Source organism: Hemiscyllium ocellatum, chromosome 13 (genome assembly GCF_020745735.1).
Source record: "Hemiscyllium ocellatum isolate sHemOce1 chromosome 13, sHemOce1.pat.X.cur, whole genome shotgun sequence".
Classification (NCBI taxonomy): Eukaryota; Metazoa; Chordata; class Chondrichthyes; order Orectolobiformes; family Hemiscylliidae; genus Hemiscyllium; species Hemiscyllium ocellatum.
In genome coordinates, this window is record NC_083413.1 from 73,210,725 (window position 1) to 73,235,536 (window position 24,812).

Consider the following 24,812-nt stretch of genomic DNA (forward strand, 5'->3'; position numbering starts at 1 on the left):
AGTTCTTCATGTAACCTCAGCCAGTGGGGGAGTTGAACCCACACTGTTGGCATTATTCAGCATTGCAAACTAACTGACCAGCCAACAGCTAACAGACCCACATCAAATTCTTAACAACAGCCTCATTTTGTGTTGTGTCTTGCATCTTGTCCCTGATGGCATCTTCCCCCGTAATTGCAGAAGATGTAATATTTTCCCCTTTACTTCCTTCCCCCTCACTGTCCAAGAGCCCACTCACACATTCCAGATGAAGCAGTGTTTTACTTGTACTCCTTTCAAGCTAGTCCACTGTCTTCAGTGCTCACAGTGCAGTCTCCATTCCTCTGGCAAGATCCCCAAACACAGACTGGGTGACCACTTTGTAAGAACACCTCCCTTCTGTGCGCAGGGATGATGCCAACCTCCCAGCTGCTTGTCATTTCTATTAACTATCTAGCTCTCATGTTAACATTTCTGTCCTGGGCTAGCTGCATAGTTCCAACAAAGCATTACACAAGCTCAAGAAACAACACCTCATTATCTACTTAAGCACTTCACAGCCTCGATGTCTCAATAACTTTGAGGTACAATTGCATTGTACCTGTTCTCCATTTTTCTCACATTCCCTTCCTACTTCCCCACTCACCATTCCAGCCTTGTCTATATCTTGTTTACTTTACTTTTCATAGAGAAGACTAAATTGCTCCCTTTCACACCTTAACTTACCCATTTTACATCTCTTTTTCTCTCTCGCCACTATTAATAACCCCTTTGTCTTTTACACTGGGCCTCCACACTTTCTCCTCCTCTGCCTCAGTCAAAAATATCAAAAAAACAATAGCTTGTAGAACACTTTAGTTCTGACAAAGTTATAAAAGCCTCAAAATGTTAACTCTCTTTCGCTCTCCACAGACAATGCCAGAGCTGCTGAGTTTCTCCCATTTCCTCTGTGCTTGTTGTAAATTTCCAGCATCCACAATATGTTGTTTTCACTTGACACAATAAGTTAGGTGTGGTTTTCAGCTGCAGCAAGTCTTCCCTATTTCTGTACTCTGCTCCCTCACAGTAAATGTCAACATTCCTTCCTAATCACTTGCTGTACCTGCATATTATCTTTTGTGTATGTTACATATGATTTATGTACAACACTCAGATCCTACTCTACCTTCACATTCTGCAGCATCTCTCCATCTAACTTTGACTTACCCTCTATTTTCTCAGGGATCTGTTATGGAAGTTAGGTTATCTTTTGACACTAAGATAGGAGGAGGGACAGGTAGTGTGGAGTAAGCGGGAGGCTGCAGAAAGACTTGGACAGGCAAAGGAGTAACAGATGGATTACAGTGCGGTAATGTATGAAATGATGTGTTTGAGAGGAAGAATAGAGGTGTAGACTATTTCCTACATGGTGTAAGGCTTCAGAAATCTGAAGCACAAAGGGAGTTATGAATCCTCGTTCAGGATTGTTTTCATGTTAACGAGGAGATTCAGTTGGCTGTTACAAAGACAAATGCAATTCTAGCATTTTCTTTTCAAGAGGGCTAGAATACAAGAGCAGAGATGTACTACTGAGAGTCTGATCAGACTGCATTTGGATTACTGAGAGCAGTTTTGGGCCTCATATCAAAGGAAGGATGTCCTGTTGTTCAAGGTGGACCAGAGGAGGTTTGCAAGAATGATCCCAGGGATGAAGTGCTTGTCATATGAGGAGAGGTTGAGGACTCTGGGTCTGTACTCAGGGGAGTTTAGAAGGATGAGGGGAGAATCTAATTGGAACTTACAGAATACTGAGAAGCCTAGATAGTGTGGAATTGGAAAAGACACTTCCATTAGGAGGAGAGACAAGGACATGGGGGCATAGCCTTAAAGTGAAGGAATGAGCCCTTAGAACTGAGAAGAGGTTGATAAATCATTGCCGCAGTGGGCATGTATTTAAGACAGAGATATATAGATTCTAAATCTGTAAGAGGATCAAGCGATAAGGTAAGAGAAGAGATTGAAAAACATAACAGCAAGGTCAGAACAGACTCAATGGGCTAAATGGCCTAATTCTGCTCTTGTATCTTATGGTCAATGTAAAAAGGGTTGTTTTCTTTATTTGTTCACAGGATGTGGGTGTCACTAACTAGGCCAAAGTTTACTGTAGGCTAGAACAAGTAAGGAAGATAGATTTTCTTCCCTAGATATTAGTGAACCAGATGGGTCTTTATGACAATGATTATATGTTCGCCATTAGGCTAGCTCTCTATTCCAGATTTTCATCGAATTCAAATCTCACCATTTGCTAAGGTAGAGATTTGAACCCAGTGCCCTGCACGTTAACTTGGAATTCTGGATTGCTAGTACAGTGACATTATAACAATGCCACCACCTTGTGCTGATTCATTGTGGGAACCACCCTGTTGGCATCATTCAGCATTGCAAACTAACTGTCCAGCCAACAGCACCTATTGGATATTGGGACTGATCAAGTTGCCTTGGGATTTTCATACCTTGTATCCAAACACTGTACCAGTCCTTTGCTCCTTGGAGCTGCGTAATTCATTGGACACACAACAACCAATTGTAGATTTTGAAGACCACCTCGTTTTGAGCTGGGTTTAGGGACTATTCTTTCTTTTCCCCTACGTTGCATCTTTGCCCACTTTTTAAAAAATGTGACTTGGTAATTTGAAATTAGAATATTATCTGTACTGTGAAAAATGGTTTTCCTGAAATAGGCAAGAACACTCAGTGGACACATGGGCATGCCTTCCGAGTTTCTCATGCCTGCGCGATAGAAGATGAAGAGATGGTATAAAAATAAGTATGTGATGGGCCACCTTCTATTCATAGATAAGGTTTGGACTTTGCTAATAAGACCTTTTCTAAATGTCATTGAATTCCTTTATTATATCACAAACTTGAGAGCTGGTTCATTTTACCAGCTCGCAAGTAATCTGTGTTACTGCGCAGTTCCTTATTCCACATACTGGAAGCAATTCATGTTAAATTGACTGCTTCCTGAGGCTTGACCCACTGCATTTTCTAATCATAATATTCTATCAATAATAAAGCATCTGTTGTGTATGATGCTGATAGCAGGGTTAAGGAAGGGGACTGCCTTTCAATGCATATCTTGCAGGTATGTGTTTGTGTCTTTCAAGCACATTACTAAAGAATTGCAAGAATCATTCATCTTAGAGACAATCACTAACATTTCTTCATCTGTCAGGTTGGATTCATTGTGACAATTCCCTACAGAGTTGTGCTCTGTCATCTATATCAGGCAGTCATTGACATGATGGTAAGGTGTGATAGCTGATGATCTGCAATTATGTGCAACTGTGGTACTCATGTTAGCTCTCGTAGTTCAATCCAAGTGAATGTAGCAATGAATTATTCAATGAACTTTCAATGAAGCTTCTGGTATCTATGTATATACACTACAATCACAGGAACTTGTGTGCCTAGGCTCATTCAGATGTACTATAGCATTCTTCCCTCAGTGTGTCAGGCTGCAAGAGGACAGACCTCAGTAAGATAGAAACTGAGAGCTTTACACAGTGTGTCTGGCTGCAAGAGGATTGCGCTCAGTAAGATAGAGACTGAGAGCTTGATAGTATTAAATCAATTGCTATGATATAATAAGTTAAAACTCACACAACACTAGGTTGTAGTTCAACAGGTTAATTATAGTCCAACCTGTTGGACTATAACCTGGTGTTGTGTGATTTCTAACCTTGTACGCCCCCATCCAACACTGACAATTCCAAATCATGATATAATAAATCCTTTAAAGCTGTATTGCACATCTGCTATGCAACATAATGCAAGTCACTGTAACTTTTGAGTCTTCAATAGATGCTACATCTCTGGCATGTGACTTTGCATAAATCGTGGCAGACACTGTACCCCATGGATTTTAAACAGAGAAGTTTGAAACATTCTATTTTAAGAAATAAAGTCTAATCACTCCATTTCAGAAATATTACAGAGCAGAGCAGATTTCTGGGATGGCAGATTGGCAAATGAGGAGAGATTGGGTTGACTGGGCTTGTATTCACTGGAGTTTAAAAGAGTGAGAGGAGATCTCAATAACATCTATAAAAATGTGACAGAGCTGGACAGGGATCTTTCCCCTCTCCAGAAATGTCCTGGACAATGTCTCAGCTATGTAGTAGACCATTCAAACGGAGATGAGGAGAAATGTCTTCATTCAGTGGGTAGGTGAAGTTGTGGAATTCTCTTCCACTGAAGGAAGTGGAGCAAAGTCAAGGAATATATTATATAAAGAAATAGATTTCTAGAAGCTACAAGTGTCAAAGGTTATGGGGAGACCATGAGAGTAAGGTGTTGAGATAGAAGATGAACTATGATCTTGTTTCATGGTAAAGCAGGCTTGATGGGGCTGAATGGCCTATTCCTGCTCCCATTTTTTTAATGTTTCTATATTAAACAGATGATTTTCAAACACTAAACTCTGGGGGCTATGGAAAGCAGAGTCTGAGAAATGGAATGGCTCAAGATATTTCACTGAATGGCAAGCTTTGGCCTCTGAACAAGTCTTTTCTTATCCTGGTAGACTAAGTTTGCAATCAGTCCCTGAAGATGTGGGGATATCATTGGTGCTGGATGTTGCTGATACTGGTAAGCTGCACAGGAGATGTAAAGAGCTCAGGTAAGTGTTGAGATTACAGTGGCCTTGCTTTGGGTTAACTGTCTATTAATGGAATGTGTTCAAAAACAGAAGTGATAGTATGTGAAGAATATGCTTTCGTCAGGGAACTAGATAATATCTCAATATTATCACAACATTGACTTGATGGTTTCTTTTTACCTTTCAAACATTAGTTATGTTCCTCTGCCTGGTGAGGTTTCTTGACTGGATATTTGGGGAACATACAATAGACTGTCTCATGGTAAAGGACAAAGTGGGCTTCAAAGCTTGTCCCAAAACAGGTTCCCCTCAAACACCCACCACCACAAATATCAATTCAAGTTTTCCTCAAAGTTTCCATTTTATTTGCCTCCTTGAAAATCAACTTTCACCACTGCAGGTCTACTTTCAAGGGTTACAGTTGGGACTCTTTTTCATGCTTTAATTGGATGTGGGTAACATCTGAATTTTTGTTGTTCACTCATGAGATGTGTGTATCACTGAACTAGGCTAGAATTTATTGTGCAACCCTAGTTGCCCTTGAGAAGGTGGTGATGAGATGATATCTTGAACCACTGCAGTCCATGTGCTGTAGGAAGGCAATTTCAGGATTTTGACCCAGTGACTGTAAGGGAAAGTGATTTAGTTCAAAATTAGGATGGTCTGACCTGGTGGGGAACGTGAAAGTGATGATAAGGTGCAGTTTGATTGAAATAATCTTGCAGATAGCACACATTGCTTCAATTGTTCGTTGTTTATGGAAAATGTGAATATTTGAAGGTTTTTGATAGGTTGCCAATTAAGTGGGTTGCCTCATCCTGGATTATGTCAAACTTGTTGAGTGTTGTTGAAGCTGCACTCATTCAGGCAGAAGTATTTCATTACACTCTTGACTAGTAGCTTGTAGATGTTGGACAGGCTTTGGGAAGTTAAGAGGTGAGTTACTTGCTGCAGTATTCTTGGCCCCTAACCTGCTCTGGTAGCCACTGTACTTATTTAGCTACTCCAGTTCAATTTCTGGTCAGTGGTAACCCTCAGATATTGATCGTGGAGGATTCAACTATGGTAATGGCACTGAATGTTGAGGAATGGTGGTTGGATTCTCTTTTATTCGAGATGATCATTGGCACTAGTGTTTTACAAAAGTTACTTGCCACTCATCAGCTCAAGTCTGAATGTTATCTAAGTCATGCTGCATTTGGACACTTACGACTTATAGTATCCTAGGAGGTGCAATGGTCACTCTTACTACTATCATCATAGATTAACTGTTACAGGAAGATTGGAGAGATCAAGATCCAGTACTGTTCCCTCCTGTTTGTTTTCTCACCACGTGCTCCAGGCCCAATGTAGGACTTGACCAGCTCAGTTAGCAGTGGTGGTGCTGAGCCACTCTTGGAGATGGACATTGAAGTTCCTCATCCAGACAACATTCTATACCAATCCTACCCTCAATGTATGCCCTTAATAGAACTCAATGGGAGAAGCACTGATTTAACAGCTGGGGGTGTAGGTTGTTGGTATACTGTGATAATCATCGGAGGCTTTCTTGTCCATGTTTGGAGTGATGCAGTGAGACCTCATGGGGTCTGAAGTCAATGTTACAGACTCCCAGGGCAATTCCTTCCTGACTGTACACCACTGTGCCACAACCTCTGCTGGATCTGGATATTGGAGGATTATGTTGCTTGACTTATCTGTGAGACAGCTCTCTCAATTTTGACAGTAGCCCCAGATGTTAGTAAGAAGGACTTTGCAGATTCAACAGGACTGTTTTTGTCATTGTCATTTTCAGTGCTTAGATCAATGCAAGTTGGGTAAAATCCTTTCATGAGACTGTGGCAGTTAGCTACAACTGAGTGGCTTGCGTGGCCTTTTTAGAGGCTATTTAAGAGTCAACTTGACTCTTAAAATTTAAGAGTCAAGAATTGACAATGTTTTCATGGTCAATACTACACTCACTTTTACTTCCAAAGTTATTAATTGAGTTCAAGCATTGTCATCTACCATGGTAGCATTCAATCCCATGTGCCCGGAACATTAGTCTGGGTCTCTAAGATATTTGTCCAGTGATAATACCACAACCCCAACAACAACACCTAATTTATTCAATCCATTTCCATCCAGATCTTCCCTTGGCAAGGTGGTGGTGAGCCAGCTTTATTGAATCACTGCAAAGCAGGGACTGCAAAGGGGAAAGCCTCATGTATTCACACAAAAAGTGATGGTGTAAAGAAAGTTTCTTCACATTCACTTTCCGGTGTGCGCCACCCAGGCGTATGCTAGCACACAGCTACCTCCTGAACCCAGTGGTAGGGATGTGCACCATCAAGATGGACAGAGGCAACAAGTTGAGAACAGGTTTAAAAATGAAAAGGCTTTTTCTTTTGTCTCTCAATACTTTAGGCCTGGAGATTGACAAACTTCTGACATCCAACCCTGATTCTTAATGGACATCACTCTAGAGCTTTGACTGTGCTGCATTAACAGTCCAAACTACTAAAATAAGGTGCATTACACCCTGAAACAAATATGCGTGTATTGTACCTGTCCAAAAAACATGATCTCCTCCAGCCTCCATCTCCTCACCTTGAGAAAATGTCCACAGGACCCCTGCTTTTAACTCTGACTGAACCTTATTCCAATTAGAGCACAATAACTGGGTAAGGTCAGGAAGCCATACCCTTCACAGATGGGTGCAAGTCTGGAGGTAATCGGATAGGTGCATCATTGAACATTTCAGGAAGAATGAGGAAACCTGAGAAGAAACTTTGTGAAGCCGTATACTCCCAAAATTTCTTGCCTCATATCATTGTTAATGAGTCGATAACAACTGCAATGTCTGCTCTACTGTCTTTGATTTGTTTTTACCCCAGGTTCAGAATCTGAGGCCACTTCAGGCTCTACAATGTGGGGACACGGTGAATCATACAGTAAAATTAAATAGTTAATTAAATTAATTTTAAATTGTTAATTAGAATTAAAACAGTCTGAGTTAGCAATTGTAATCTCTTCCCTAATCCCACAGTCCGACCACTGTCTTCCCACTTTCACAGCGTTTTACCAGAGGGATAAAGCAAACAGAGTGCTGAGAGTTCAGAAGCGTGCAAACTGGTTCTGGGAAGAGATTAAGCCAGGTTCTCTGGAGCGAGAATGCTATGAGGAATCCTGCTCATTTGAGGAAGCAGCAGAAATTTATAAATCTCTAGAGAGAACGGTAAGCCGTTTTTCACCTAATTACAGCAAGTCAATGTGTGGATGTGTGTAAATGCCTGCGTTTTCTTTGCAATTGTTCCCATCTAAGCCTGTCTGAACATGTATAGGCTAGTTTGTGTTTGAATACATGGCCATGTGAGTATTTATCTATGATATATATTATATAGATCATATGTTTGGAAGTATATACATACCAGTACTTGAATGTATTTGTCAGCTGTGGGTCACTTGGTAACATTTTGTCTCTGAGTCAGAAGGCTGGAGTTTTAAGTCCATCTAGTTCATAGATCTGTCAACATTGACATTAATACAAGTTAATGATTTCCATGAGTAGATTGAAGGAATTTCAGTAAATTTATTTTCTTTTAACAGGTAGAGTTCTGGATTTCATACAAGAGTAAGTGCTACTTTTGTCATTGTACTGCAATATAATTTTATCACATTCTGAAATAATTCATTTATAAAATATCCCACCCCTCAACATATGTGCTCTCTGACCAATAAGTAGTCCACCAAAGAGGGCTGCAGCCAACCAGTGTACAGTTGTCAATCAAACCCACTATCTTGGACAAACACAGCTATGTATCAATGCGGAGTGACTAAGCAATAATTCACAATGTTTGAAAATGAATATATTGGCCCCCAAGTTAATGAAACAATTAATACGTAAACAACTCACTTTGTTTCCAGGGTTCTGAAAAGGAGTCACATTTGGACTGGAAATATTAGCTTGGTTTCTCTCCTCAACAATGCTGCCAAAAATGCTAAGTTTCTCCTACACTTTTTTAAATTACAGTTTTCTAACATATACAGTATTTTGGTGGCACGGTGGCTGGGTGGTTAGCACAGCTACCTCACAGCACCAGGGACCTGTGTTCGATTCCAGCCTCAGGGACTGTCTGTGTGGGTTTTCTCCAGCTGCTCCGGTTTCCTCCCACAATCCAAAGATGTGCAGGTCAGGTGAATTGGCCAAGATAACATTGCCCATATTGTTCAGGGATATGTAGGCTAGGTGCATTAGTCAGTGGAAATGTAGGGTAATAGGGTAGGGAAATACGTTTGGGTGAGTTGCTCTTTGGAGGGTCAGTTGGGCTGAATGGCCTGTTTCCACACTGTATGGATTCTGTCACTTGTTAAAAAACTTCTGGGACCAATATGTCATACTGAATGCATAGATTTGCAATGGAAAGGTACATTGATGACCTTGAATCCATGAAGCACCTCATTTATCACTCCACGATGACTCCAACTTCCATGTTAATGCTCCATACGCAGTAACCTTGCCATTCTTTAGACTGCGGTGTGAGAAACACGCAAAGTTTCATACAAGACAGCCCACCTGACAAATGGCAGGCTTTGAACTATCACAAAGAGTGTGGTACTTGCTAAACTAGTTCTGGACAATGATCATTGCTGGGGCCTCAGTAAATCCCTTATACACTCACAGACAGATACAAGCATTGTTGTACATTACTGAGGAGTGTTCCCTCCCCAAAGACCATGTTGTGGAATAAATCACCTTGAATTTAGCAAATACGGAGACTGATGCATTGATTAGATTCCCTACATTATGGAAATAGGTCCTTTGGCCCAACAAGTCCACACTGACCCTCCGAAGACAATAGACAATAGGTGCAGGAGTAGGCCATTCTGCCCTTCGAACCTGCACCACCATTCAATATGATCATGGCTGATCATCATTAATCAGTATCCTGTTCCTACCTTATCTCCATAACCCTTGATTCCACTATCTTTGAGAGCTCTATCCAACTCTTTCTTAAATGAATCCAGAGACTGGACCTCCACTGCCCTCTGGGGCAGAGCATTCCACACAGCTGCCACTCTCTTGGTGAAGAAGTTTCTCCTCATCTCTGTCCTAAATGGTCTACCTCGTATTTTTAAGCTGTGTTCTCTGGATCGGCACTCACCCATCAGCGGAAACATTTTTCCTGCCTCCAGAGTGTCCAATCCTTTAATAATCTTATATGTCTCAATCAGATTCCCTCTCAGTCTTCTAAACTCAAGGGTATACAAGCTCAGTCGCTCCAGTCTTTCAGCATAAGGTAGTCCCGCCATTCCAGGAATTGACCTCATGAACCTACGCTGCACTCCATCAATCGCCAGAATCTCTTTCCTCAAATTTGGAGACCAGAACTGCACACAGTACTCCAGGTGTGGTCTCACTAGGGCCCTGCACAGCTGCAGAAGAACCTCTTTGCTTCTATATTCAATTCCTCTTGTTATGAAGGCCAGCATGCTATTAGCCTTCTTCACTTCCTGCTGTACCTGCATGCTTGCCTTCATTGACTGGTGTACAAGAACACCCAGATCTCTTTGTACTTGCCACCAAAGTGGATAACCATACATTTATCCACATTAAACTGCATCTGTCATGCATCTGTCCACTCACCTAACCTATCCAGGTCACCCTGTAATCTCCTAACATCCTCATCACATTTCACCCTGCCACCCAGCTTTGTATCATCAGCAAATTTGCTAATGTTACTATTAATACCATCTTCTATATCATTAGTATATATTGTAATTAGCTACGGTCCCAGCACTGATCCCTGCAGTACCCCGCTGGTCACTGCCTGCCATTCCGAAATGGAGCCGTTTATCACTACTCTTTGTTTCCTGTCAGCCAACCAACTTACAATCCAAGTTAGTACATTGCCCCCAATACCATGCACCCTAATTTTGCTCACTAACCTCCTATGTGGGACTTTATCAAAAGCTTTCTGAATGTCCAGGTACACTACATCTACTGGATCTCCCTCGTTCATTGTCAGAATTATCCTCAAAAAGTTCCAGAAGATTATTCAAGCATGATTTCCCCTTCATAAATCCATGCTGACTCTGACCTATCCTGTTACTACTATCCAGATGTGTCATAATTTCATCCTTTATAATAGACTCCAGCATCTTTCCCACCACTGAGGTCAGACTAACTGGTCTATAATTTCCTGCTTTCTCTCTCCCACCTTTCTTAAAAAGTGGTACAACATTAACCACCCTCCAATCCGCAGGAACTGATCCTGAATCTATCGAACTCTGGAAAATAATCACCAACACATCCACGATTTCTCAATCCACCCAGACCCATTCCCCTACTGTATATTTACCCCTAACTAATGCACTTAACACTACAGGCAATTTAGCGTGGCCAATTCACCTAACCTGCACATCTTTGGACTGTGGGAGGAAACTGGAGCATCCAGAGGAAACCCACACACTCACAGGGAGAATGTGCAAACTCAACACAGAGAGTTGTCCAAGGTGGGAATCGAACCCAGGGCTCTAATGCTGTGAGGCAGCAGTGCTAACCACTAAGCCATAATGCTGCTCAAATTGCTTTCAAGAATTGGCATTTGCTAAATTTAAAAAAATACGTTCAGCACCCAAAAATGCAAGATCAAATTCAACACAGATAAGTTTTAGAAGATATGGGAGGAAATTACTGAATGCTAATCAAACCATGGGATTTTTATTAAGTTCAGCCCAAGCCCTAGTCCATTATCCAGAGCCCTCAGAGGCTTACATGCTTTACTTGGATCTGTATGTATTTCATTGACTGTTTTCTCTGTGCTTTTCTCTCAGATTTGAGCCCTTGCAAATCAACGCCGTGCCAAAATGGTGGTTCGTGTCGCATCTCAGGGTACAGTTATGTCTGCCTCTGCCCTCATTTGTGGATAGGACAGAATTGTGAAACAGGTTTGTGATTCTTTTGATAATGTTCAGCAACTTTCCTTCCCAACAACTGAGCCATTGGTCTGTGTGTTCATATGATGCAATGTACAAGTGCATATCTGTCTGAAGATGAATGCATGCATTTTTGAGTCCATGCATGTGTATGTTTGGTTATTTGGGCTGTTCCGCATTGCTGACTTTGTTAAATTGAACACTGCCTTGATCCTATTACCCTATGTAGAGACTGAGTGGTACATAAATGTTCACGACTGTTTACATTCTTGGCTCAACCACCAGAACCTTTAATGGGTTACACGAACAAACCACCTTTGCCAAAGTGATCTGCAGTCACATAAGCTTCTCAGACTATTCGTACTCCCACCAGAAGTTCCTCACTGTTTGTGTTCTATGGTTTACTGACTTGCTAATGTTGACCCAAATCATCAGATGCCCAGGACCATTAAATCTGGACTTAACGTTATGTTGAGACCCCTGTAAAAGTCCCAGTATTCACACAGGCACTGTAATTGCCCAGGGAATGGGCACCAGAAATTCTGGTGATCTGATTTTCACCGTCTTGTACCCTGTCTCCAACGCTCAGCTTGATGTCAGGGACCTGGGTTAGATTTGCAAGTTATTTGAATACTTATCCTAAATAATGTTACACTGTTAAGTAGAAATTAGCTAGAGAAACTGAACTGAGCACCACAACTGACTCATCCTTCCAATCATCCCCTGATCTGACTAACTAATCTTTTCTGACCCAACCTAAGCCAACCAAGCCCTCTAACTTGACCTGACTGCACTGCAGTTTGACCCTTGCCCTGACCCATCCTAAACACCCATTTATCTACCATCTGACCATGACAACTCCAGACAGCACAACAGCCCCCCTGGCCAGACCAGATCTCACCAACCTGACTTTCCTACCTACTCAACTAATCACCTGACTTGACTGTCTGTTCAACTATCCACTTAGTCATTAAGACTTGAGGCTGTTAACAAAAAAAGTATTTAGCCTTCTCTAATTCTTGGACCAGCTTCAAAGACGATGGACATATAATGCTTGGTCTCCTTCCCAGTATAACCCAGTTAGCTTATGTTTCCTCTCCACATTCTTCCTACAGAAGTAAGTTGTTTTTGCCATGCATGTGCCCATTACATTCTCCTCATTGTACCTTGCAGAGTTTTGTATCACCTACAACATCAAGGTTATTTTCTGCCTAGCTACGTCTAAATAATTAATATATATATATCCAAAACGTTGGACAGATCCCTTCCTCCAGTCTGAGGATCCCTTCACTGTTACTCTCTGCTTTCCATCCCAAATGCCAGAAAGTGGGATTACGCTAGATGACTCATTTCTCAGCCAGAGCAGACACAATGTACATTGTCATCTCGCTGTGTGCTGTAAACTTTCTGTAATTTTAAATCAATCTTGAATTCATGCTGCCCACTGCCCCTCTAATCACATGAGCTTGATGAGTCAGTGTTTAATGCTGATAATGAGGAATCAGCTTTTTCTTGTTTTTGTGTGTTCTTTAATTCAGAGAATCTGGATTGTACACATAAGAATGGCTACTGTCAGCAGTACTGCAGCATTGACAAGGCAACTGGCAGGTCAAAATGCAGCTGTGCCGAAGGTTATCAATTGAATGAAGATGGACGGACCTGTGATAATACTGGTATTGACTCCGCCTGTTACTAACTCAGAAACCACTAAATAGTGATAAGGACATAATAAAGTCATAGAGATGTACAGCACAGAAACAGATCCTTCGATCCAACTCATTCATACCAACCAGATATCCTAACCTAATCTAGTCCCATTTGCCAGCATTTGGTCCATTTTCCTCTACTCCCTTCCTATTTATATACTCATCAAGATGCCTTTTGAATGTTGTAATTGTATTCAGCCTCTACCACTTCCTCTGGCACATCATTTCATACACACACCACCCTCTGTGTGAAAAGGTTGCCCCTTAGATCCCCTCTCAACCTAAACCTATGCCGTCTAGTTCTGGACACGTCCCTCCCCCCCCCCCCCCCCCCCCCAAAGAAAAGACCTTGTGTAGTTACTCTATCCATGCCCCTCATGATTTTATAAACCTCTGTAAGTCACCTCTCAGCCTCTGACACTCCAGGGAAAACAGCTCCAGCTTGTTCAACCTCTCCCTATAGCTCAAATCCTCCAACCCTGGCAACATCCTTGTGAATCTTTTCTGAACCCTTTCAAGTTTCACAACAGCCTTCCAATGGGAAGGAGACCAGAATTGCACACAATATTCTAAAAGTGGCCTAACCAATGTCCTGTACAGCCGCAACATGACCTCCCAACTCCTATACTCAATGTTCTGATCAATAAAGGAAAGCATATCAAATGCCTTCTTCATTATGCTAACTACCTGCAACTCCACTTTCAAGGAACTATGAACTCGCACTCCAAGGTCTCTTTGTTCAGCAACACTCCCCAGGACCTTACCACTAAGTGTACAAGTCTTGCTCTGATTTCCCTTTCCAAAACGCAGCACCTCTCATTTACCTATATTAAACTCCATCTGCCACTGCTTAGCCCATTGGCCCATCTGATCAAGATCCCGTTGTACTCTGAGGTCATCTGCACACTTACTAGCTATACCTCCTATGTTCACGTAGGCTTCATATCTACTGAGAGTTTTCCACACCTAATTAACAAGGATAAACTTCATGTTTTAAGAAATCAAGCTTGTGATTTGAACGTTGGTTAGCTATCCTCACATCCCAACAGATAATTTAGTTGCTTAGGAGTAACTTTCCTGCAGATGTGTAGCATATGCATCTGCCCAGGTTTCCTGGAATTAATTACAAATTATAACCATTTGAGGAATAGGTGGGGAGAGAAAGGACCCTGTGCAGAAATAATTGGAGACTGTCAAATCGCCACCTTCAAAGCAGAATTGGGACTATTGACCATGACCACTGTTATAATCTTGCTGTGGCCAAGAACTTTACAAAAGTAACTAAAGAAGATCAGATAGTGTGGGACATTGAATCATTTCAGCTCTTGGGACCCTAGAAATAAATTTCTGGAAGACAACTTGTAGAGGGTAAGAAGTTAAACAAATCTGATAGAAAATTCTGGATATACACAGATCAATTGAAATTTATATTTCTCTCTTAATTTTATAGGCTAAATAAGTATTTGGAGTTTCATAAGATTGCATTTAAGGCAGTAGGTTAAGTGAATTGGGTAGCATCCATAATGGGCCAGATTGGGTTTGATGTGGTGGATTGAACAGTTTTTGTATCTGACATAGACAATTGAAAAGTTTGATGTGATGCAATGAACAGTCTACATTTGATTTCTGTTGTTATTTATTAATACATACTTAAATATGTGCCAATGAAAACAAATTTTCTGCTTTTCAACTTAGAATTTAATCGTAAATTTTATCATGAGACATTTTCTACATGGTTAAAGGTAGTTATCATTAACACAGTTGGTGTGCTGTTGGAGATTATTTGTATGTTTGTTTAGGAGATACTTCAGGCAATTATCTAAAAACTGATGTTAATTTGACTGTTAGACAACAAGCCGATTACAATCTCAAGGCCAAAGTTTGTGGCAAATATAACAATCAAAAATTTGTCAGAAATTTGAGTCAGTTTGAGATAGATCTTGTCAGCAATCTCTAGCCATTTCCCTGTAAAGGCAATGTGCACAGTCCAGTTAGCACTTTAGATCATTTTTAATTAAACTCTTGAAACAGCAGAATTGTTATTCCTGGTAGCTCAGACATCATGATCTTGAGTTGTGAGGCCAGCTTTAATCACCTGAAAATAACTATATATAGAGTCATAGAGATGTACAGCACGGAAACAGACTTTTTGGTCCAACCCGTCCATGCCGACCAGATATCCCAACCCAATCTAGTCCCACCTGCCAGCAGCTGGCCCATATCCCTCCAAACCCTTCCTATTCATATACTCATCCAAGTGCCTTTTAAATGTTGCAATTATACTAGCCTCCACCACTTCCTCTGGCAGCTCATTCCATATATGTGTCACCCTCTGTGTGAAAAAGTTGCCCCTTAGGTCTCTTTCCCCTCTCACCATAAACCTATGCCTTCTAGCTGTGGACTCCCCCACCCCAGTGAAAAGACTTTGTCTATTTATCCTATCCATGCCCCTTATAATTTTATAAACCTCTATAAGGTCATCCCTCAGCCTCCGACACTCCAGGGAAATCAGCCCCAGCCTATGAACCACAAGTATCCATTTCTGCTCAGACTAAGACTTTATCAACTAATTTCTCATTGCATCACTATTATTCAGTTGAATTTATTTGTTTTCCATATTCAAATGCAGTCATATATCCGTGTGGGAGGATACCTCTGCATAATACACCAACTCGCTCACTGGACGAGAAACTTTCTCTCAATGAAACTGACACAGATTCTGACTATTTAGCTAAGTTAAATTACACTGAAGACGTTTGGACACGAATTGTTGGTGGAGACCTTTGCAGACGAGGTCACTGTCCTTGGCAGGTGAGAGAAGTTCTAAAATGGTACCAACCCATTTTCTTCAGCTGTCCCAAGAGTCACAATTGTATATCCATTAAAAACACATTATATAGATAGAATTGGGATGTGTAATGTCTGGTTATATTTGTGAAAATGCAGTCTTTATTGAATCTAAAATGCTCATTTGTTTGTGAACAAGTATTGCCCCAAGTGCTAACATAAAAGATAAAGGTTGGAACTAGTGAGGTAGGTCTGGCAGAGTTTCTTTTCCTTTTTTCATTCATGGGACGTGAGCATCTCTGGCTGGCCAGCATTTATTGCCCATCCCCAGTTGCCTTTGAACTGAGTGGCTTGCTGGGCCATTTTGAGGGCAATTGAGAGTCAGTGCCGTGGACCTGGAGTGACATCTAGGCCAGACCAGGTGAGGATGGCAGATTTCCATTTCTCAAGGAGATAACTGAACCAGTGGGTTTTTCCAACAATCAACAATGGTTTTATGGTCATCAATCGATTCTTATTGAATTCAAACTCTACCATCTGCCATGGCAGGATTCAGTTTCCCAGATGATTACTTGAGTTTCTGGATTAATAGTCTGGCAATAATACCACCATGCCATCACCTCCCCAGTTGCTGAATGAGACTGGAAGATGAGTGTGGTCCTCCTACCTCATTTTCTTCTTCTTTTTCATAACTTCTATAGGCCACTCTCCAAATAGGTAGGTCTTCATTGTATGCAATCTCTTTATGATCAGGGGCAAGCCTTAACCTCAGATTGGGATTGACAGGCAAACTTTTGGCCTCTATTGTGGATTCTAGTGCACAAGAGTTGACACAGCAGCTCTCTGTGTTCATAGCATTCATTCAATGTTTAACCAGATTGGAGTGGGGAAGCTGATTCTCTGCATTTACATTCAATAACATCTCTGTGAGAAGTCAGGGCCCGTGCTTCCCAGTGAGCAGCCACTGCAATAATACTTTTAACGTTACACAACAAAAGTAAAAATGGCTGTAAAATGCTTTTGAGTAGCCTCAACGTGCAAAAGATATAATCAGAAATTCACCAAATATCTTCAGACAGCACCTTCCAAACCCATGACTACTTCCATCCAGAGGGACAAGGGCAGCAGTTACATGGGAACACTACCGTCTTCAAGTTTCCCTCCAAGCCACTCACCCTCCTACTTGGAAACACGTCACCGATCCTGCACTGTTGCTGGATCAAAATCCTGGAATTCCTTCCATATCTGCATTAGGTCAGCCCACAGCATGTGGATTGCAGCAGTTCAAGAAGGCAACTCATTACTATCTTCTCAAGGGCAACAAGGAATGGGTAATAAAATGTTGGCCAGCCAGCGATTCCACATTCCACAAATGATTAAAGAAATAAAGTATTTCTCTCACATGATACCAAGTTGTTAAAAGTGACATATAGAGTCATCAGTAGCTGTCCCAGCACAGAAACAGGCTCACTACATCTCAATGATGATTATTTTTCTGCATAAGATGTTATCCCTTGCCTATGTTCACTTCAATATTCCTCCATTTTAAGAACAATTGCTGACTTGTGTTTTACCCATAATTGCAATCCATTCTATATTTTTAATTAGACACTGTGGAATTTTTTTTTCCCTAATCCCTCATTTAATTCATTTTCAATCTTAAATTTAAGGTCTCTGGTTAACACATTGTTGAGCAACAGATTCAATCAATCACTTGTCAGGAATCTACTGTATCACAATTAATCTTAACTGCACTGTAAAAGGCCCTAACCAAAATTAATTTTATTGTCCACTTAGTGCTGAGCTACGTTGCTTGTTATCTTTTTCTTATTTGTAGGTATTGATAAATAATGAATATGATTATGGCTTCTGCGGTGGAACTTTGATTAATAGTCGTTGGGTTGTGACTGCAGCTCACTGTTTTGACACAATATTGCCATATTCAGTTACGGCAGGTAAGAGACAGATGTATTATAAGACCATAAGATGAAGGAGCAGAAATGAGCCATTCAGTCCACTGAGTCTGCTTCAACATTTAAAGAGATCATGGTTGATCTGATAATCCTAAACTTCACTTCCTTGCCTTTTCTCTATCGCCTTTGCTTCCCTTACTGATTAAAAATCTTTCTCAGTCTTGACTATACTTAACCCAGTTTTAAGTTTAAAATCACACAACACCAGGTTATAGTCCAACAGGTTTAATTGGAAGCACACTAGCTTTCGAAGCAACGCTCCTTCATCAGGTGATAGTGGAGGGCTCGATCGTAACACAACATTTATAGCAAAAATTTGCAGTGTGATGTAACTGAAATTATACATTGAAAAATTAATTGTCTGTTAAGCCTTTCATCTGTTAGAATACAGTGATAGTTTCTTTAACTTTGTAGATTTTTAACTTCGTACATCCCAGTCCAACACCTGATGAAGGGCTCTGGCCCGAAACGTCGAATTTCCTGTTCCTTGGATGCTGCCTAACCTGCTGTGCTTTAACCAGCAACACATTTTCAGCCAACACCGACATTCCAAATCATAACCCAGTTTTGACAGCCCTGTGTGGTAAAGAATTCCAGATTCACTACCTTCCAAGAGAAGATATTCCTTCCCATTTCAGTCTTAAATATGTGACCCCTTACTGTTATTATGCTCATTGTTGGTAGACTGTCCCAGGAGGGGAAACAACCTCTCTGTACCTACTCTGTCAAGTACCCCAAGTTTCAATAGGTTGGTTTTTCATTTTCCAAAACTCCAATAAGTACCGACTGAACAACACAATCACTCCTCACAAGATAGTCCATCCAAACCTGGTATCATCCTGGTGGGCCTTCTCTGGAATGCCACCAATTCACCTATCTTCCTTCAATAAGTGGTGCAAAACCATTCAATCCTCCAGCTGTTCTCTAACTAGCGTCTTGTCTAGTTTTAACAAAACCTCTCTACTTTTACACTCCATTCTGCTTAAAATAATGACAAACATTCCATTTCCTTCCATGTTAACCACTGCACTTGTGTGCTGACATTCTATGACTCCCAAATTGATATGCTTAGTAGCTTACTACAATTTTTCAGCAGTTGAATAATATTCAGCTCCTCTGCTCTTCCTGACAAACTGCATAACCTCACCTTGTTTCACACTGCATTCCATCTGCCAAGGTTCCCCCCCTTCCCAACTCGCTTAATCTATCTATATCCCTCTACAGACATAAATTGTATCATCCACAAACTTGCCAATAACACACTTACTTTCCTCATCTATCATTAATATTTAGCAACTAACTGTGGTTGCAGCACTGATCCCTGTTACACTCCAAGAGTTAGAAGTTACCATCCTGAAAATGCTTCCCTGGTGCCAACTCTGTCTTTTATTTATTAGCCATTCTCTATCAATACTAATATACTACCTTCAAACGTATCGGGTTTTTTCATATTGCATATTGTGTGAAACCTTATCGGACGCCTTCTGAAAATCCAAATGTATTATATACACTGCTTTCCATTATCTATTCCCCTTGTCATCAGCTCAAAGAATTCTGGCAAATTTCTCAAACATAACTTCCCTTTAATGAAGCTATGCTGACTCTGCTTGATTATATTATGTATTTCTAAATGTCTGCTATTACACCCTTTATAATACTGTTACATAATCCCAATAGCTCACTGCTGTACACTTACCTGTTTCTTGTCTCCTTCCCTTTTCTTAAAAAAGTGTTCCATTGGTAGTTTTCCTATCCATTGGGACTTTGCCAGAATCTAAGGATTCCTGAAGGATTACTACCAATGCATCCACTATCTCTGTAGCTACTCTCCTTAATATCCAGGGACGCATCTCATCAGATGCAGGGGACGTCTCTTTAGCCCTTTTCTTTTAAAATGTGAGTTAATTTTCAATACCAATATTTAAAGGATTTCTCTTCAACACATTTGTATCACTTCCATAATGCTTTTCACTCTTTTTCACATCTATCAGTCTTTTTGTGCCCCTTTAACAAAAAAAATTTACAGCCCAGGAATAGGCCCTTTGGCCTTCCAAGTCTGAGCCGATACAAATCCTGTCTCCAATTCCTAAGCATCTGTATCCCTCTGCTCCCCACCTACTCATGCATCTGTCCAGACACACCTTAAATAAATCTACCATGCCTGTCTCTACTACCTCTGCTGGCTACGCGTTCCAGGCACCTACCACCTTTAGTTCATTCATTTTTCATCACTCCTTGCAATTATATCTATCTTCCTTCAGCGCAACTTGTTTCCTTCTCTTTTGTCACTTACTCTATTTGTTTTTCAGTTCTTTCAGCTCATGACTTTTCTTTCTCTGCTTCTGGAGTTTTCAATCTTTCACTTATGGCTTATCTTTTATGATTTCTCTCTACACCTCATTCCATTCCACTTTACCTCGTCCCTTGTCTCCTTTACACATCTCTCCTGCACTTCTGACTTTTGTTCCTTGTCTTCTATATCTCATTAATTCAATTATATACCTGTTCCTTATTTTTTCTGTTATCCACATTCACTTCTCTGTTTGTTTCTTTTTCACTCAGTTATTGCTCTTTTTATGCAACCTACCTCTTTTTATGATTAGGAGATGCCGGTGTTGGACTGGGGTGTACAAAGTTAAAAATCACACAACACCAGGTTATAGTCCAACAGGTTTAATTGAAAGCACTATCTTTCAGAGCGCCACTCCTTCATCAAGTGGTTGTGGAGTACACAATTGTAAGACACAGAATTTATAGCAAAAGTTTACAGTGTGATGTTACTGAAATTATTCATTGAAAAATACCTTGATTCTTGTTAAGTCTCTCATTTGTTAGAATGACCGTGTTAGTTTCATTTCTTTCACATGTAAATCACTTTTATTTAAAGTTACATTCTCAGGTTAACTTTAACAATTGGTGTCAGCCCAGATAATATGTTGAAGGTGTTAGCCCCCTGTGCGGTTGTTTAAAGGTGAGCAGTGGAGGTGTGAGGAAGGTCTTGGTGAGGAGCACATCCTCATTGACAATGTATTGCAGTCTGCGAAGAACATGGCATAGTCTTTTAGCTCCTAGCTGAAAACAACCACCAAACCTCAAACAAATCATTGTTCATAGCAAACTGCCTGGCTTTCAGGACAACTCCTTACAATCTTGTCACGGTAGGCACCCAAGACGTGTCAGAGTGTGGACATGGATACCACCATTACGTGTGGGGACACCTCTCACAATGTACGCGGCAGGTACTCATGCAACACATCCAACATTGTCTATCTCATACACTGCAGGCAAGGATGCCCTGAGGCATGGTACTTTGGTGAAACCGAGCAGAGGCTACAGCAATGGATGAATGGGCACCACACAACAATCAACAGACAGGAGTGTTCCCTCCCAGTCTGACAACATTTCAGCAGTCCAGGACATTCGTCCTCTGACCTTCGGGTGACTATCCTCCAAGGTGGACTTTGGGACAGGCAGCAGCGAAAAGTGGCCGAACAAAGGCTGATAGCTAAGTTCCATACCCATAGGGAGGGCCTCAACCAGGACCTTGGGTTCATGTTACACTACAGGTGACTACCATTGCACTATAAACACACACACGCTCCTCACACATGCACCCTCTCATAGACTTAGACCCCTTTACACTCACAAACCCCCACCCCAGACACACCACACACACAAACATACATGCACACAAAGACATATACATTTGTGGGGTAAATTTGTACTTGCAGAGTTACATTGTACTTTGCTCAAAAACTGCATGAATCCATGTCAGATCCATGTTGAGGGCGGCACGGTGGCACAGTGGTTAGCACTGCTGCCTCACAGCGCCAGGGACCTGGGTTCAATTCCCGCCTCAGGCGACTGACTGTGTGGAGTTTGCACGTTCTCCCCGTGTCTGCGTGGGTTTCCTCCGGGTGCTCCGGTTTCCTCCCACAGTCCAAAGATGTGCGGGTCAGGTGAATTGGCCATGCTAAATTGCCCGTAGTGTTAGGTAAGGGGTATATGTAGGGGTATGGGTGGGTTGTCGCTTCGGCGGGTCGGTGTGGACTTGTTGGGCCGAAGGGCCTGTTTCCACACTGTAAGTAATCTAATCTAATCTGTTAATTCATCTTTTAGATTAGAATCAGTCTAAACATTATGGCAGCACACAGAGGGCTAACACCTTCAACATATTATCTGGGCTGACATCAATTGTTAAAGTTAACGTGCGAATGTAACTTTTTGAAAAAGTGATTTAAATATGAAAGAAGTGAAACTAACATGGTCATTCTAACAAATGAGAGACTTAACAAACAATCAAGGTAGTTTTCAATGTATAATTTCAGTTACATCACACTGTAAACTTTTGCTATAAATTCTGTGTCTTACAAGTGTGTCCTCCACAACCACCTGATGAAGGAGCGGTGCTCAGAAAGCTAGTGCTTTCAATTAAACCTGTTGGACTATAACCTGGTGTTGTGTGATGTTTAACTTTGTACCTTTTTTAAAAAATGTTTAAACACCTTTCACTTTCAGCTAACTCAACACAGAACAATTGAAGAAACTTCTGTGATCGGACAGTTCAGCTGCTAACTCACAGCTTCAACTTGTTTACTAAGAAAGAAACTTAACAGTAACATTTAAAAAAAGGTTGATTTTACTTAGATGATTTAAAAACTATTTTTGATAATATAGAACATTAAAGGACACCATTGAGCCTATGCCAATTCTTTGAACAAGTTTCACTGTTAATCCCACTACCCTGCTGTATTTTCAGGTTCTTAATTTCCTTTTTCAAAATGAGAATTGAATGCACATCTACCACCTATGTGAGGTAGCATTTTCTGGATCATAAGTGTATAAATTAAATGATGTTAAGCAGTTTCTGAAACTGTATTTTTCTCCCCCAGGTGAATTTGACAAATTTAAAACAGAGATCTGGGAACAGAAGGTTTTAGTGAAGAAATTTATAATTCATCCTCAGTATGACCCAATAGTGTACAACAATGACATTGCACTTTTGTACTTGAGTCAGCCTGTCAACTTTAGTTTTTCCATTGCTCCAATTTGCTTACCCAACCACAACCTGGGTCAGTTCCTACTGCAGAATGGGCAAGTGGGGACAGTGAGTGGCTGGGGCTTGACCAGTGAAAGAAGCCGGTCATCTCAATTCTTGAGGCGAGTTCAACTTCCATACATTGACCAGAATGTTTGCATAAAATCAACCAATCTCACAGTCACGGATAATATGTTCTGTGCTGGGTACAAAGCTAGCAATATGGATGCCTGTCGAGGCGATAGTGGGGGACCTTATGCTGTTTTATATCGACAAACTTGGTATTTGATGGGCATAATTAGCTGGGGTGAGGGCTGTGCTGAAGTAGGAAAATATGGCATGTATACAAGGGTACCTAGTTACTTGACATGGATAAATGAAACTATATCACAACACAGCCACTAAGATGTTGATTTCTGAACAATCACCAATTATCGTGAACAATGGCAAAAGTACTGGGTGATAGGAAAATCATCTCAGTCGGTCACAAAAGTATGATTTTAACTTTAGTTGGAAGATTAGTACAGGTTAGAGGAGGTGCTAGAGTCAGTATTATTCGAACTTAGAAATTTCTGTTTTGGCATTCACTACTGGTCACGCTTAATTCACTCACTGGGTCGTTTCTGTTGAAAAAAATCCTGTGTTTTAACATTGAAACAAATGCCATTCATGTAAATGGGAACAAACTGAAGCTTATGGCAATAAACAAAGTTACCAACCATGCCTTTGAACAACTCCCCTTACATTGCAATCTGAATTGAATTTTGCTGGCTCTGCAGTATAAAGTCTAGTAAAGTCATGGAATATGATTTTGTGTTGCCACATATAACATGGCAGTACGAAAGTGTGCTTTAAGTTTGAGTTTCAGTTTATAATCTAACACTTACATGCATTTTGGATCAAGAACAAATAAACTGATCTACAAATACTGATGGTTAAATTTCCTTTATTTTGTTATCTCCACTGTAATTATCTATTAGTGTGACTTATCATCTTCATTTCACAGGGAAAATCAGAGAAACAGAGATAAGTTAGGTAAGTTTCTCTTAAGACCAGGTCTGTTGTTGTTAACAAAGAAAATTTACAGCCCAGGAATAGGCCCATTGACCCTCCAAGCCTGAGCTGATCCAAATGTACTGTCTAAATCTGTCGGTCAATTCCTAAGCATCTATTTCCCTCTGCTCCCCACTTATTCATGCATCTGTCCAGATGCATCTTAAATTAATTTACCGTGCCTGCCTCTACCACCTCTGCTGGCAACGCATTCCAAACATCCACCACCGTCTGTGTGAAGTACTTGCTGCTTGTATCCCCCTTAAAACTTTCCATGTCTCACTTTGAAAGCGTGACCTCTTGTTATTGAATCCTTCACCTGCGAAAAAGCTTGTCTCTATCCACCCTGTCTATACCCTTCATGATTTTGTAAACCTCAATCAGGTTCCCCCTCAATTGCCTTTTTTCTAATGAAAATATACCTAACGTACTCAACCTCTCTTCATAACTAGCACCTTCCATACCAGGCAACATCCTTGTAAACTTTCTCTGCACCCTCTCCAAAGCGTCCACATCCTTTTGGTAAAGTGGCAACCGGAACTGTACACAGTATTCTAAATGCAGCCGAACCAATGTCTTGTACAATTTTAACATGACTTGCCAGCTCTTATACTCAATACCCCGTCCAATGAAGGCAAGCATACCTTATGCCTTCTTGACCACTCTATCCACCTGTGCAGCTAACCTTCAGGGTACAATGGACCTGCACTCCCTGATCT

The 24,812-nt window shown here is 40.9% G+C and overlaps 1 protein-coding gene across 1 annotated transcript; it reads left to right on the top strand.

The window, feature by feature from the left end:
- The first annotated feature begins 1,905 nt into the window (after window positions 1–1,905).
- LOC132821359 (coagulation factor IX-like) lies at window positions 1,906–23,445 on the top strand. Its single transcript, XM_060833942.1, has 9 exons — window positions 1,906–1,962; window positions 7,495–7,551; window positions 7,647–7,835; window positions 8,207–8,231; window positions 11,435–11,548; window positions 13,075–13,209; window positions 15,872–16,053; window positions 17,867–17,984; window positions 22,895–23,445. The coding sequence occupies exons 1-9, from the start codon at window positions 1,906–1,908 to the stop codon at window positions 23,443–23,445; spliced, it is 1,428 nt and encodes a 475-aa protein (XP_060689925.1).
- The last annotated feature ends 1,367 nt before the right edge of the window (window positions 23,446–24,812 follow it).